The sequence below is a fragment of the Labrus bergylta genome, chromosome 5, assembly GCF_963930695.1.
Source record: "Labrus bergylta chromosome 5, fLabBer1.1, whole genome shotgun sequence".
Lineage (NCBI taxonomy): Eukaryota > Metazoa > Chordata > Actinopteri > Labriformes > Labridae > Labrus > Labrus bergylta.
In genome coordinates this window covers 15,163,982-15,179,759 of record NC_089199.1, presented here as the reverse complement: position 1 = coordinate 15,179,759, position 15,778 = coordinate 15,163,982, and the positions used below count along the sequence as shown (strand labels likewise).

General features: G+C 39.2%; 2 protein-coding genes across 3 annotated transcripts; both read right to left on the bottom strand.

The window, feature by feature from the left end:
- Positions 1-3,192: 3,192 nt before the first annotated feature.
- ccdc174 (coiled-coil domain containing 174) lies at positions 3,193-6,928 on the bottom strand. The gene is given in 12 exon segments (XM_020646844.3): positions 3,193-3,768; positions 3,770-3,861; positions 4,237-4,389; positions 4,503-4,635; positions 4,955-5,049; positions 5,162-5,298; positions 5,398-5,493; positions 5,906-6,056; positions 6,145-6,203; positions 6,294-6,394; positions 6,490-6,597; positions 6,784-6,928. Coding segments are annotated over 12 exon segments (1,656 nt in total). The 5' UTR covers positions 6,826-6,928; the 3' UTR covers positions 3,193-3,279.
- A 3,171-nt stretch (positions 6,929-10,099) lies between these two features.
- Positions 10,100-15,778, bottom strand: tatdn2 (TatD DNase domain containing 2). 2 transcript variants are annotated; one of them, XM_065954964.1, is made up of 7 exons: positions 15,638-15,778; positions 15,364-15,469; positions 15,101-15,255; positions 14,281-14,916; positions 13,300-13,427; positions 11,811-11,994; positions 10,100-10,679 (listed from the first exon to the last, which is right to left on the bottom strand). In XM_065954964.1, exons 1-7 carry the CDS (start codon positions 15,647-15,649, stop codon positions 10,539-10,541), a joined length of 1,362 nt encoding a protein of 453 aa, XP_065811036.1. In that variant the 5' UTR covers positions 15,650-15,778; the 3' UTR covers positions 10,100-10,538. The 2 variants fall into 2 exon arrangements, with proteins under 2 accessions (XP_065811036.1, XP_029135705.2); XM_029279872.2 differs by having other exon boundaries at positions 15,101-15,469.

The following is a 15,778-nucleotide window of genomic DNA, read 5'->3' as shown; positions in this document are numbered from 1 at the left end:
GAGGAAAGAGGCTCCAGCATGTCACTGCTTACTGCCAGCTAGGAATAGTCAAACACAAAGTTGTTGTTTTAACACTCGGGATATTGTGCAGATTATGTCAATGAGAACTATTGCTTGTTAATAAGTGAGCTTTACGGTGTTGATATCAGGAACATCCTGTTTACATTTGCCATGGATGGTGATGACCAGTTCATACATTTTTTTCAAAACAATATCATCTTGTTTGGTGAAGTGGATGGTTTATTATTTGAAAGCGGACAGGGAGAGAGAGAGAGAGAGATGGACAAGCTACATTGACTCTAAATGAAAGAGTCTGTTTATGAGTTTACGTCAACACAAAGTTTGTACTTTCAAGAAAATCAGACCAGACAGGAACAATCAGCACCACCTCCTGTCTTTCTTGGTCTCTTGTTCAGTCTCAAATGGAAATGCTTTTATAGATATAAAATTACATTTAAATCTCTAACCAGAACCAGTGGATGAGATTCATGAAGGAAAGATGGTCATACATCCTTGTGAAGTTGACCGACTTTTACCTGAGTGAAAGTTGAGTCCATGTTGGACATGTAAACATGTAGCCCCTCTGTCCAATAGATGCATCTGCTGTTGAGCAAAGTATCTGTGCACTGCCAGTATGTAGGCATTTTAGACTTCCTGAGAAACCGTCATGATTTGTATCTGAATGTGTAGCCAACAAAAATATACCTCAAAAGATCCAGACTAATACAACAAAAAAATCAGCACAAATCCTGAGACACAAATGAGACTCCTTAATCTTCTAACAAAATATAAATTAACATCTATCAGGTCTGTGTAGATGATCTTTGTTCTTACCATGTCTGAAGTTACAGTTTGGTAGTAGAGGACGTTAACATGGCAGCTTTTAGTCCTGGCAAGTCATTTGTTTCCTTTTATCTCATGATGCAGTAAAACTACATTATCAAGGGTCCGGGCCTGCCCCTTCCTCCCCCAGTCTTTAGATGTAGGACCTACAGTGCCAAAATGACAACATCAACAGGGGAACAAGTGTAAGAGAACATTTCCCCTCATAACCTCCCTCTAGCTGCTGTACAACAGCAGCTTTATAACTGTACTGTTTGAAATATCAACAAAAACTGACCCATAGGCTTCCTTTAAACAGTATGACTGCTGGTTAGACAATAATACTTTGCAAAACATAGTAATACATTTTAACATAAATAAGCATTTTATCCAAAACATATTTACACATTTACGGTAGGCTTTTTTTTTTTTATATATTTAGAAAACAGCAGGTTGCTATTTCTCACAGGCTCAGCAGGATTAAACTGCCACATCTTAATGCTTGGGTCATTTCTCAGTGAAGATGTTGCCTGAGAGGAGGGCAGATCCGTCAATAAAACACACCTTCCTGTCCCTTAGACGTGATTAGACTCATCAAAGTGCTGAGTCAGCAAGTTAAACAAAACAGAGTAGGTGCATAGTTGTCTTATGTTTCTTATAACTGTTTTTTCTTCACAAAAGATACTTCAAGATGCTTCATGCTGTCATGTTGCAAGGTTAAAAAAAATGCTTACTGCTGTTAAAATAAAGTCTACAGCCATGCATGTAACTCTGCATAGCTTTGAGCGAAATGCTAACATAATGATGTTTAGGATGTGTAATGTCAACAATATTTTAGTTTTAAGCAGGAACACAGCTGAATTCCTGCTTCCTGGAGAAGTTGCTTATCCTTTTCATATTTTATTAGTTGTCGTGTCCTGCCTGGTTGGAGATAAGATACAAATGGAATACCTTTGCTTCAGCAGAAGAGTGTAAAGTCATGTTAGCAGCTCTGTGAGGCTGTACAAAGTCAGGCTTTGAGCTTAGTGCTAACACAAGGAAGCTTACACGCTCATATGGCAACACTAATGTGCTAATGTTTAGCACCTATAATTCCTACCACATTCACATCTTTATTGAGTGTTTTAGCATGCTACCACTTGTTAATTAGAAAAAAAGCACTGCAGCCGAGGTGGGGATGTTACTCGTTAAGAAAGTGTACGAGCAGAAACAAGTTCAATGGCCAAATTACAATTTAGACCCATCAGGGCACCAGGGGAAATTAGATGTTGCTCAGACATTTAATTCAGAACCAAATAAAAGTATACAAGCAAAAAGGTCAACATCATGATTGTAATGAAGGGTGGGGGGGGGGGGGGGGGGGGGGGGGGGAATCACTGAGGTCCTCTAGGTTTATCTGTGCTTTTAACAATGTTTTATCACCATTTTCATAACTTTTCTCTGTTGTTGTGAGAACTGCAGTCTTTACTGTATTATGTTGCAGCAGCAATTATAGTCAGTTGGGGCACAAGGCAAAAATAACAGGGGCCCCTCCAATGGTGATTTTGGTGATGGATGCCTTTTCAACTCAGTTACAGATAGCGGAACACACAGAGACACTTTTCTCACACTGCTAGAAGTAAAGTAATGTTAAATGTCAAAGAACAAATATGCCATTGCTAGTATAAGTTTTGCTTTTCAGGTGTCTCTCCACTGTTGTAGTTTAAAGTTAGTCAGCCCTCAGCCAGTCAGTGGCCCCAAGCAAATGCCTGCCCTGCCTGACAAGCAGCCCATCTGAATGTGTGAAAGTAAGAGAATATGAAAATCCTTATATGACCAACACTGAACACAATGGGGAGTAGCTAATAAAAAAAAAGGCGCTCCTCTGTAGTATTACAAGACAACTCTGACTACCCTGTGAAGAAGGATTTTAAATATTTAAAATGCATGTAATACTTACCTTTTAATGATCAAAAATGATTTAGATCAGTTATTCACCAGAAATAGAAAAACTTTCCCTCCACTGTCTAAGATATTCTGCTCGTCTGTCTCTTGTGTCACACCGTGACACGTCATCTTAGATTCTAGAAATCTTTGGACATTTTGCAATAATCTATGATCTTCAAAAGACAGAATAATGAACCACTTAATGGAGAGAAAAGTTAGTTAGTTCCTTTAAAAATGAAGAGAAATCACTTTGGTCACTTGCATGTTTCTTCAGCATGCAGGGGCACAGCGACACCTGGAGGATATTTTTTTTTTACTGCAAGTTAATACTCTGTCCAGACTTATGATTTTACAACTGTAATCTTCATAAGGTGGAGGCTCAATATGTCTTAGATATCAACAGTATTTTTCACAATAGGAAAAAAAAGATATGTGAGAACAGTATCACGTTAAATGCCTGATATTTATTAAAGGGGGGGAATTAAAAATAGTTGAGAAAACAACGAAATGGCATACATGAGATTTTAGAGATCAGAAAGAGTTTCTGTAGAAGGACAACATGTCGTCCAGACTCTGCCCAGGCTGCTTGGCCTGACTGAGATCTGCAGGCTGGGGGGGCTGCTGAGGCTGAGACTGGTTCTGCTGCTGGGGCAAATACTGGTTTGGGTACTGAGGGGGAACTGGGGGAAGCAGGGGAGGTGGTCCAGTGAACTGGGGAGAAAAGGGAGGATAAAACATAGGAGGGGGATAATGGGGAATGAAAGCAGGAGCAGACACAGGAGCTGAACCTGCTGGCTGATCTGAAAGTGGTGCCTGCCATGAGGTCTGTGGCTGTGCAGAATATTGAGGATTTTGTTGTGGCTGAGGAGGAGGAGGAGGAGGAGGAGGAGGAGGGGGGGGAGCAGTTTGAGGCTGAGACTGTGGCTCTCCTTTGTTGTCAGAGACTCCTCCTGGGCCTTTGGTCCACTTGAAAGACATCTGAGCTTTATTCTTGTAAGATGTATTCCTCTCGGGTTTTTTTTCTCATCTGCTCCGTATTGTACGCAGAGGGAGGTGCAAATTCTGAGTCCCGCTCTTCACGGAGGCGTGTTTTCCACTCACTGAACATAAACTCTGGAAGGAAAAAAAAAAAAAAAAAAAAGGCTACTGTTTACTAAAGTACATTATTTGACAAAAGAGTAGGAGTAACCTTAATCTTGGAAACCCCTTCATACTGACTGGTCGAAAACCTGTGAAATTCCTACCAAATTAAGTCGTATTCTTTCACTATAAAAGTCTCAAAACATTTCCATAAAACGGTTTACAATAAGGGAAGATAGATATTAAGATGTGCACTAATAAACATATAACCCTCAAATTAACTTGCCACCTGCAGATTTAGAAGACGAGGTCTTGCCAAAAGATGATGCCCCTAAATTTACTGCAAAGAAAATTGCAGGGAGCCCTAACAGTACGACAGCTATAGTAGTGCATGCTCCAGGTCCATACCTTTTCCTCTGTCCCACTCTCTCACGTGAGGAATTCCTGGTTTAGTGTCCTTCCTTTCCTGGATCTCCACTTCCACTTTCTTCAATATGCTGACCTCCGGAGGGTCCTCTGGCGGTGGAGAGGGTCCTATCAGTTCATCTTCCCTCTCCTCTTCTGAGAAAACAAATCAATAAAAACCTTTATTAACAACACGTCACGGACTGTATGCACTTACAGCTCGAGCTTTTAGAATAACAGACAGAGCACATTTGATGTGAGGTTCTAACCTTGATTCTCCTCCTCAGTGCCATCCAGCTTGGTCTTCTTTATCTTCCTCTGCCGCACCTTGGCCAGTCGGGCCTGTAGGATGCTCTGCCTCTTGTTTTTCAGCTGTTCCCTCTTATTGCGCTGCTCTGTTGTCTGAAAGATGGAACAGTTGTAGAAGAGAGACAAAAAAAGAACATTAAAAGGGCTGTTGATCATCTGTTGAGACTGAAACCGATATTCATCAAAGAAAACAAGTAAAGAACGAAACATACAGTAGATGCAGCGAAGACTTAACAAACGTGTTAACATCTGTCAATCCAATCGATTGATGATATGCTGTTTGTGGTGTGTGCTTAAAGGAGAAAGTCTGCTTGTAGTTTGGGCCGGTTGAATACCAAGGCGAGGTGACAAAGTTTAGTGCCCACACTCAGAATTAATATTTGTGTCGGTCAAGGGACCAGTGTCCAGTCACCTGGTCTCTGAGCATGTCCAGAGTCTCTCTCTGCTTCCTGCGATGCTCTTCATCCTGAGCGAATGCAAAGTAACCGACACCAAGCTCTCGAGCCTCTGAGGGGAAAAAAAAAAGGATAAAGTTTTCTCCAGCACACTTTTTTTTCAAAGTAAAACCACTTTCTTCAAATATGTGCAAACATGTTTTACAAACACTTGGTACAGATACCTTGTCCTCGCATATCCTCATAGTGGATGGGTCCAATAGGCCTCTTCATAGCCTCCTCTTCCTCCCTCTCCCACTCCTGCCTCTGCAGCTCTCGACGCATGTCCTCTGAGAGTAACGTCTTGTCGGTTGAGGCTTTTCTATAAGGAAGTGTCATTTTCAGAAGAGTTAGCATAATCACCAAAACCCTGGAACCATCGACCAGAACTTTTAAGATTTCAAATAAATTGGTGTCTTACCCTTTTCCTGTAAGGTCTTGGTCCATCTTTTTAAAACCCGGCAGGTCTTTCTTCATGCATCTTCGAGATCTGCCCAGAGCATCCACATAATCCACCCTATACAAAAGCAACACAGCGGCTTGATAAACAGGTCAGAAAATACATTTCATACTTTATAATATTATAATAACTTCATACATTCATTTTATTTTTACCAATTTTTAGACTAAAGAGTTATATTTAGAAAACTGAGTCTACCAGTTTTGGTAATATTTGTAGAAAAACCTTTTAACCACTCTGTGTTTTCCTAATCAATCGGATTAACACACTCATTTTTTATCAACTTTAAAATGACCTATTCATGTGGACATGTCACTTTAGTTAATTATCCAATATGTGGCTAAACAGCTGTAGGTATTGACACCATTTTACAAAAATTAAACCAAACATAATCTACTGAACAACAAACAAGCTGCAGAACACATGAACAAACGTCTAAAAAAAAGAAGAAGAATGAAACAGATGTTACCATTCCTCATCTGGGGTTTGAGGAGGAGGGATAAGAGACAACAAGTGTCTTTCCTCATCTCGCTCTGTCTCCCTTTTAGCGAGCGTTTCTCTCTCTTTGTCGATTATCTTCTGGGTGAAATCCACCAGGAACAGTCCCTCTGTCTCTTCATCTGTATTAAAGGCACATATGATCCCAAAATGATATACGTTATAACACAAAAATACATATCAGGAAGGTACAATTTCTACTCTACCAACCAGGAAAGTCTCCTTTTGTCATTTGTTCATAGAGTTTGGCCTTCTCCTCCAGCTTCTGTCTGTAACAAGAGGATAAACATGGAATTGAAGATGTTGGTCACCATGATTGAAAGACAGTAAATGTCTTGTATAACTCAGTCCTGACTCACCTTGATGTCTCCAGGCTGTTCTGCTCCTCAGCCAGCTGCTCAGCATCTTTCTCAGCTCTTGCTGAAACACCAGCATTTTGTTTGCTCCAGATATTAGATTTCTACACAGAAGCATTAAGACAGCACATCCTGGTGATCTCAATCTATAGTATTACAAGCAGGTCAGAGTGTGTCCTGACATGAATACATACTGTACCTTGTCTTTGGATTTTGTTGGGCATCCAGCAGCAGAAGATTCCTGTCCAAGTTTTTCCTGTTTAAATTGTTCCTGCTTTCTGTAAAGTTCAGCTTTGAGATCCACGAGCTGTGGGACACAAATATATCAGCGAAATGTGGGCACAGTATAAAACTGTAAACTGATTTTAACTCTCTGTATTTGCCATTAATGTGGCGTCAAAGCAAATTCACCGTTTGATATCACTAGCTGTGTTTGTCACAAAATGAAGAAATAATCAGTTCTGTTTATATCTCTGCTTCTCGAGGGACTCACAGATGAAGCAGTCACGTGAAATGGTTTCTTCTTTTTATCCATCTTTAAGATTCTCTGCAACTAGATGATCTCCTAGCTAATGTCGCTGTGTGCTATCGGCTGTATTTCTTCTTTGTCATTTCAAATGCGGCTGGTCAACTATGAAAAGCCGCAGCACCGCCCCCTAGTGTGTGATTCAAAGTTTCACCAATATTATTTATGGGTTTGACACATATTTGAGTTGTTTTTTTTCGTACCGAATTTCTACTTTTTAATCCCAAAATAAATGTGACAAGCATGCGCTAATAGAGAATAGCTGTATTTTTTTAAATAAAATAAATATCCTATTATTGGGATTCATTTCAATAAAGCAGGAGAAAAAAACACTCATAAGAAGAGTAGATATTTTTTCTATTTTCAAGCTGAAAAAGCAAAGAAAAAAAGCTAAAATATGTTGTTTGAATAATGCTCTTCAACCAAATCCGACAGTGATACAAAACTCAGCATAAAGGGGAGAAATGCAAGATTTCATAGCTGTTGAAACCTGGGCTGCCACTTGGTGGTGGTAGAAGGCAATTTCACAAATATTAAAACTCTGTTTTTTCAGACAAGGGCTCCCTTTGAGATCACCAACAGATTTCTTCACCAACCCCTGGTTAGCTTCCCCCTGAGAAATAAGTTAATGTTGTAACCTTCGATCGACCAGAATGCCCTTACTTTATTTCAGAATAAAAGCAGTGTTAAATTCAAAAAGCAATGAAAGTTCTCTCAGCTTTAGACAGTAGGCTTACAGACATTCAAAATAAAAGCCAAACATTTTTTGTGTTTAAAGGGCAAATAATGGAACTCAAAAATTGAATTAAAAATGCTATTAATCACGTTTAACACTTGAAATTCTGCAATTACTCATTAAAAATGTGAATCGTTTGACAATTGCATTACTGTGTAGCTTCCAAGGATATCACACCAGTATGGATCAGCTTATTGAATTGTACTTGGACAATCAAGTTTACTGATATTGGCTGAAATTACTATTGTAAAGGAAATATGTGATTAAAGAAAGCAAACTTTCAAAAACTTGAGTAAAGAAGTCTCTCCAGAAGAAAGCAGCATGGTAATCAGCAGGATGCTTCGATCATCCTTGAGCAGTGACTGTACTGAGAACAACCATTCTGATACAAATGAATCAAGTCCGAGAGGTTTGTTTGTTTTTTCCTCACCCTTGACTTTACTTTCCTGTTTAAAGGCTGTGTGTTGTTATGAGGCGTACCTTTATTTTAGTGTTTGATGTCTGTTTGCTTACTTGCCACAGAAATATTAAGTTTTTGCAAGCTGCACCAACTGGTGGGAATTGCATGATCCTGGCAGTGTAAATAATTAATAAAAGATGTTCTGAAAAAGAAAGAACCATATATTGGGCATGCTTTTAGTCAATATGTTCTATATTAGACTTCATCTCTTCACAATATTTACGGATGTTGACTACATTGTTCACTACGCTCTGCCAATGAAGGCACCTACTCCTTTAACAACATGGTCCTAAGTGTCTCGTAAAGACTCTTTTCTATGTAGTCCACAGACAGTGGATTAAATAACTAAACTCCATTTGATCTGCAGTCTTTTTCCTTCATTAGGAAACAACTAAACCCACCACTTCCATGAACACCTACACACCTAATGCTACTGATACTGACATTGATGATGGAATTGAGCATGGTGTTGATGAGAATATTCAAGGAGATGAAATTGACAATGAAGCTGTTGATGTTGACAAAAATAATAATCTATTCTAAACAACCTGGGGTTCTCAGTTAGACTTGGTGCACGCGGTGTGAAGTCAGTCATATCCAAGTCAGACACAATGGGGACAAATGGAAAAGTTGCGTACACTAAAAATAACATTTCTCCACATTTTACTCTAAAACATTTCTATCAATATTTGTGAAATTTGTCACATTTACTTTTCCATGAAAATAAATAAAAAAGATAATTTCATTAGCAAATATAAATGGTATATGTTTTATCTTCTATCTTAATGTTAAGAGTACCTCACAATTCTAAATATTTAGCTATGATCCTAAGTAGAGAATCCTAGTTAAATATTCTATTAACAATTCACAATTCTAACTATTTAGAATTTGAGCTAATTAGATTTTTTGTATACATTTAGCTGTCTAAATATAGAGAATCTCAGCTAGTATTGAGAATCTTAGCTTAACATTTTAATTAAGATTCTAAATATTTGGATGTCGCTTTGGTAAAAAGCATCTGTTTAAATTAAATTCTAAAATCTTTCTCAATAACAAGCAGCCTTATGAAACACTGGCTTTACAGATCATGTTTATGTCTTTGGAATAAACTAAAAAGTTCCTTATGGCCTCTCTGTCAACAGATGAGTCACTCTTATTTAAAGGTGAGTAATGTTCTGATGTTATTCCGCATGTAAGCATGTAGCCTACAGGTTTAACAGCATAATATTTTCTGAACAAGCTGTTTATATATTTGTACTGTAACACACGCACCTGTAAAAACAGTTCCAATTATAATTTCATATTTGTCTGAAGATAAGTTTCTGGGCAGAGTTTGATAAAAAAAAAAAGAAAAAAAAAAGTGGCACTTTATAGTCTTTGCATTTGTCCACAAGATTGATGAACAGACGGCATGTTTATATTGAAATTACAATCACGCCGTCCTCAAGGATCGAGTACTGGTTTAAAAGCTTTACATCACAGGCCTAATATTTGTGATTTAATCATTGGAGCGAAACCCAAATCACTAATTCATACAGCAAGTTTGCAAAACTTTTTGTTCAAATCTCAAGAACTTGGTCAAACACAGCCTAGGATGCACTACCCTACACTTTGTTTTCTTAAAGCACATAGTGCTCTGACCCAACATTCTGGAGAGGCTCTGAAACTCAAGGCTTTCATTTGGAACATAAAAAAAGGAGAAGATATGCATTTTCTCAAAATCCAAACCGTCAGAGAGGATGTACAAATGACACATAAACCATTGATGTAGTCCTCTAATGGCATAGTCCATCAACCAGAAACTGCCACATGCAGTAGAGGCTAATCATTCTCAAAATAAAAAGCACTCAAGCCAAATGTGTGCACCTGACACAGTGGAATCAAAACAAGCTAATGGAGTCTTCTCATCCACTTCCTGGCTTCAGAAAGAAAAAAAAGCTTTACTCATGGAAAACACCACACGAGTCTGTATCAGTGCATTAAACACGATACTTTACTCGCTTCAAAACAACAACAGCTGCTCTTTATGTGCATGAAAGAGAAATTGTACAAATCATATCTGCAGAATAAAGAAAACAAGATCTCTTTCAACAAAGTATTTTAATACGTCCAATTTATCACGCTTTACCAGACGTAACAGCTTCAGCAAAACACAAACATCCAAATTAGAACAAGGACAGGGATGTTACATTACAACACAGCAAGAACAGCAACTCACAATACAGAATGCTAAGGAATCAAATAAGTGATGAACAATAACACAAAATATATCAGAGAAACAATGACATATACAAATAGTATAATCAAAAGATATTTTTGTTTCAGTCTTGTTTCCCCCACTTTCCTTCTGTACAAGTTAAATGAACAACTCTTCCTGGTTCTTCTAAATAAGACATGTCCTCCACATTCTGACAACTCGATGTGGAGGTGGTAAATCTTGAACAAAAAGTCACATGACGTGTCTGCTCCAAGCACACCGATTCTGTCTGATCAATGTTGCTTGCTAACATCCATTATCCATGGAGTTCATATGCCGTAGACATGAGTGGTGTTGTCTCGGATGGTGGCGATGACTGTTGACATGTCTTCCTGCTTCAGTAGGCTCAGCTCTTGCAGAGTATGGATGCCCATTCCAGGATGTGAGAACGGACAGACACCTTTACTAACCTGTTTAGAGCACAACACATTAGCATGTACTGTGTCCCATTTACAGCATGATCATTGAAAAGGCATTGAGACGAGGGAGAGAGTCAAATATGATCAGACACACTCTGGAAATTTACTGTGAGCCGATTGAAATGTTTTGTTTTAGGCAATAAGCCCTGTTTGAAGTAAAGTGCTCTCCTCTCAGCTACAGCATGCGTCAGACAGAAACGCAGCGCTGTCCCTGCCCTGCAGGTGCTGATGGCACTTTATAACAATTTTTCTATCTCAATATGTAATATTGTTATGTATGTAATACATAACCAACAATTTAAAGAAAACTACGACACAGGCCATCATTAGTAGCCTAAAGACAATTGGTGGGGTGCTCATTTGTGATTGACTGAAATTAAAGATAGCGGAGCAGAGTGACATTAGCAGCGTTTCAAAACACAATGGGGAGATATGAGTTATGTTCATCGGACAACTGCCTGTTGGGTTTAAGAAGCGTTTCCTTGGTTCCACAGAGCCTACTGAGGAACTTCATCCACCTTCAAAACACTAAGCAGGATATCTATTTAAAATGACAAATTCCTGATATCCAATGCAATGACAGAGCTCATACGTAATTGTTGTCCAGTGAGAACGTTAAAGTACTTAAAGCATGGAATTGTGTTTCATGCCAACCCTCGTTGCTCTGTGAATGTTCACATGGCTACGACCTTTCTCAGTTAGACTCAGTTAGAGTGCACTCGGTGTAAATTTAAGTCATGAAGTCGGTCGTATTCAAGTCAGACATAAGAGGTACGACCTACTTTTTTACACACAGCTGGTGCACTCAGCTCCTTTAGTCTGAGCTAGACTTTACACAAGAGTCACTGAACTTCCATAACCGTACAGTAAGTGTCTGCTTCAAAAGAAACCAGAATCTGTTCTGGGAGGAGCTGTTTGGTAAGAGTTCTAATAGGAGCTGACCTTAGCATCACAGTCACTTTCACTATACAATTGAACTATACACATTTCATTATGTCTTCAACAGCTACAATTACAATTCACATTAAGCTGCTTCAATGAGTAATTTGTATTCATTCACAGTAATAGAAAACATGAAGTTGCAAATCAGCAATGTTTTGGTATTTCTGGGCTTAAACTTACCCCCCTGGGCAGGAAATATGGTGCGTCTGTCTCCAACAAAATGCGGTTCAGAGGTATCTGGCGGACAGCCTCACGGGCCTCCTTGGCATTGGCGTAGGTGATCAGGGCTGTGAAGCCCACATACAGGTTGGGGAACTCTGTCAGGAAGGGCTCAATCACTGGATAACTGTTTGTGAAACAGTGCCTGGAAACCATACAGGAGTCAAGAAAGAATATTCACAGATTGATAAAAAGATATGACATTTTAGTCGTGTTTGATTGGGTGAATGCAGGAAAAAATAAACTGACCCTCTTGTCAATTTTAAAAAATTTCGTGAAAGAGTAACTAATCCCCGAGGATTCGACTAAAGTGCATCTACCCTGGAATTTAAATAAATACAATTTGAACATCAATGTATCAAGATGGACAGGGCAGGGAGTTGGGAAGGGAGAAGACATGCCCACTCACCCATTCATGCCGTTACCATCAGCCCAAACATCTTACGGTCTATGTCACACACACACACACACACACACGCACACGCACGCACGCACTTGAACCACTAACACAGGAAGCTGAACAAAACAAATACAGACAACTATCGCTTTTAATGTCAATGCAGCAACAATATATTGTGCTCGCATTTATGTCCCAAGCGCAAATACGCTCAGAGCGTGCTCAGTGCACTCAACCACAGGTGCTGAGATGACATTTATTAACTTAATTGGCTTAATTATATTTTTACAGCAGAAATCAACATATTTGCAGCCTGGTTCAAGAAAGGAAATTGGTCTGATTAGCTCATGTTTCTTTTGTCACACACTGTACAAGGGGTGAATTTCTTGATAACTCATTTTGATTTTATGGAGGATAAGCGTTATTCACAATAAGGCGCGTAGCTACTAGCTGACCTCATTGACAGGTGGTTGCGATGTAACGGTTTGTCAAGAGGCTCACAAACAGCCTCGGCTCTAAGCCTGTTGTCAGGTTGACTGAAAGTTAGGTTGAGACAGCATTATCAGCATGGCGACTGCCAAGGGTGGGACTCCAAAAAGTGGTCTGGGGGTTTAGTTACTCTTTATCGTATATTAACGGTCAGTGTTTACCTCTGTTACAAATACATGTATCCTGTTACTTTTCATCTATAGACGTCTTCAAAGAAACAGTACAATGCTGCATTATTTCCTATCAATTCACAAGGTAAGCAATCTGATTACAGCACAATGATAGTAACTTTACCACTATCCATGTCAACTGCAACATACAGAGACAATTACTGAATGTAAGTACCAAAGAAAAATACTGCAGAAAAAATGACAACCATAACAACCATCAAAGGCACCGATTTAAACATCACACATATTAAACATCTTAAGGATAATAACTAAGAGAGAATTAAAAGAGAGTAACTGACATTTTTCATGTTGATAAAATGTCATGAAATAATTAGAAAATGTAATTACAAAATAAAGAAATAACTGTGTGGTTATTTTTCCTTTGTTCATGTACCTGTGTATTTTATAATCCCTTGGGACACATTTCTTCATGATTTCCAGCAGGTCATCATCCGCGTCCCTACAGTGGATCACCAGAGGCTTCTGCATGGCCACAGCTAAATGCAGTTGACGTTCAAACACCTTCACAACAGGGAAAAGACACAAAACATGAAACTACCACATTAATTATTTAGCATTGGCCCAAATATAAGAGGACAAAAATACAAAAAATAAAACCCCCGAGTGTACTGCTCATGACTGAGGCCAGCTGTCAATCACATCTGCAGTGTCTAAGTAATTCTTAACTAGTTGATGATCTGCACACACTCTCCACCCTGTGGATTCTGCAGGTGTAAGTAATACCATTATTATGTGGGAAATACTGAAATGTGGCAGTTTAATCTAAAAGATATCAAAAACATGACTTATGATGTTCAAAACAACCGCTGACCTTTCATTCAATGTGTTTATATTACTTTTTTTTCAAAATAAAATTGTATAAAATAAAATTAAAATCTTTGTCAAAAAATAATTTTCTTTTCAAAATGTATTTCCTCTTCTTCAAAATGTAAGTCTTGAAAAGGGGGATGCTTATAATCAGGGCTGTCTTATATGTGGGTATTTATTTCATAATCATCTTCTTTTTTTTTTTTTTTTTTTTTTTTAAAGATTTATTTTGGGCTTTTTCGTGCCTTTAATTCAGAGGGAGGACAGTGGATAGAGTCGGAAACCAGGGAGGAAGAGCGGGGACTGACATGCGGAAAGGGGCCATGGGTGGAAGCGAGCCCGGGCCTACCGCTCGAGACGAGAGTCTCAACACATGGGACGCGCGCCCTGACACTGCGCCACCAGCGCACCCCCATAATCATCATTTTTAGCCCACAAATATATGTGACCTCTTCATATTGATAGAAGTCTGTCGAGTTTCAGAAAGTTTGATGAATACTGGCCTGTTAAGTTTCATTCAATTTGACCTGATACTATATGATCTTACCTCTTTTTGCCTGGAGCAATGAGTGGAGTTTTTGTGGGAGTAGTCAAGACCCATTTCACCAAATGCCACTGCTTTCGGGTGCCGCATCGCCATCAATATATTGCGTTCATGGACACTCGAGTAATATTTGGCAAAGTGGGGGTGGCATCCAAATGCCCCCCATATCTTGTCTTCAGCCAGCAAACCTTCCCACAGGGCCTGCTTCACCATGATCCCTGGGTTGCAGAAATTAGCAATACAGCCCTTAAACTCTGGAGGAAAGCTGGTGTGATACAGCCTTCGAAATCTGCTGAATGTCCCAGAGAAGCCAAGTTTTCCATAAAGCATGTCTATGTGGCAGTGAGTGTCTATAAAACCAACCTGATCGTCCAGGTAGGGGTGGCTAGGTTCTGCCCCCAAGGATAATCTTCTGGGGGTATCCCCATGAGTAAGGGAGTTAGTGGGGTTACGCGTGTAAGTGCCATAATCTGACTGCCTGCGTTTGGATGGGTTAGTCTTCAAGTAAGTGTTCAATGATCTCCTATTTGAGTAGATTGACAGAGCACAGGGGATTTCATCTTGAGATGTTGTCTCTCCGAACACAGAACCCAAAGCAACAGGTGTCCTGGGTGAATCTTCTTCTTTCAGCATGAAGTTCTAAAAACATGAAGAAAAAAACTTAATGGCTTAATGACTACACCATATGGTCACTTATTATTTTCAAAAAAATTTAATATAGCTGATAAACAAAAATTAAATATCAGAGATGAAAAATAACAGACTATTTGCGATTATATATATGTGAAAAAAAAAATAGACTCCCAGCTTCAAGATGACTTACTCTTGTGGCTGTTTTAGGCTCTGAGCTGTCATCTTGGGCTCCTCTACCCTCACGCCCTCCACGGAAATACCACTGACCTCCCTGGAGAGCACGCTTGTCCTCATATCTATCATCAGATTTGATTGGGGAACAGTCAACAGTCTCCTCAGTCGTCTCTGGTGAAGATTCAAATGGCAAAGACAGGCTCTTAGTGTCAGTCCTGGGGATATTTGTAGTGCTGTGTCTTGTCATTGTGCTGCCAATGTCTGCAATCAATGCGTTACTGTATATAGCCTTTGATCCCTCCTCAGGTGTCCTCTCTTTTTTTTTCAAGATGAAAGAATGTGGTGCGGATTCCAGCTGCTCAGATGAGTTGTCCATTGGATTTTCCTGATATTAGTAACAGTAAACAGTAATAAATAATTAAGCAATTGCTAATAAGAATTGAACATAATGCAAAATAAATCACATGAGACTTTGTGATATGAAAAAAAAAAAAAACACATTGTAGATGTACTAACAGAAGATGGACAGAGTAATTTTCACATTGAGATTTACCGATGAGGTCATGGAAGTTTTCAAAATTTCTCCTGGAAAGCTTCCTCAGCTTAACTTTGCCAATGGAGGGCTCGCTGTCAGTGAGGTCCCTGGCTTTTCTCTTTGGGGTGTACAAACTCAGTTCTCCAACTCTGTCAGGTC

Coding starts and splice junctions, on each gene's coding strand:
- tatdn2 (XM_029279872.2), bottom strand. Junction 14,917..15,100: donor AGCCTAAAACAGCCACAAGA/GTAAGTCATCTT, acceptor TCATGTTTTTAG/AACTTCATGCTGAAAGAAGA. Junction 10,680..11,810: donor CATATTTCCTGCCCAGGGGG/GTAAGTTTAAGC, acceptor TGCTCTAAACAG/GTTAGTAAAGGTGTCTGTCC.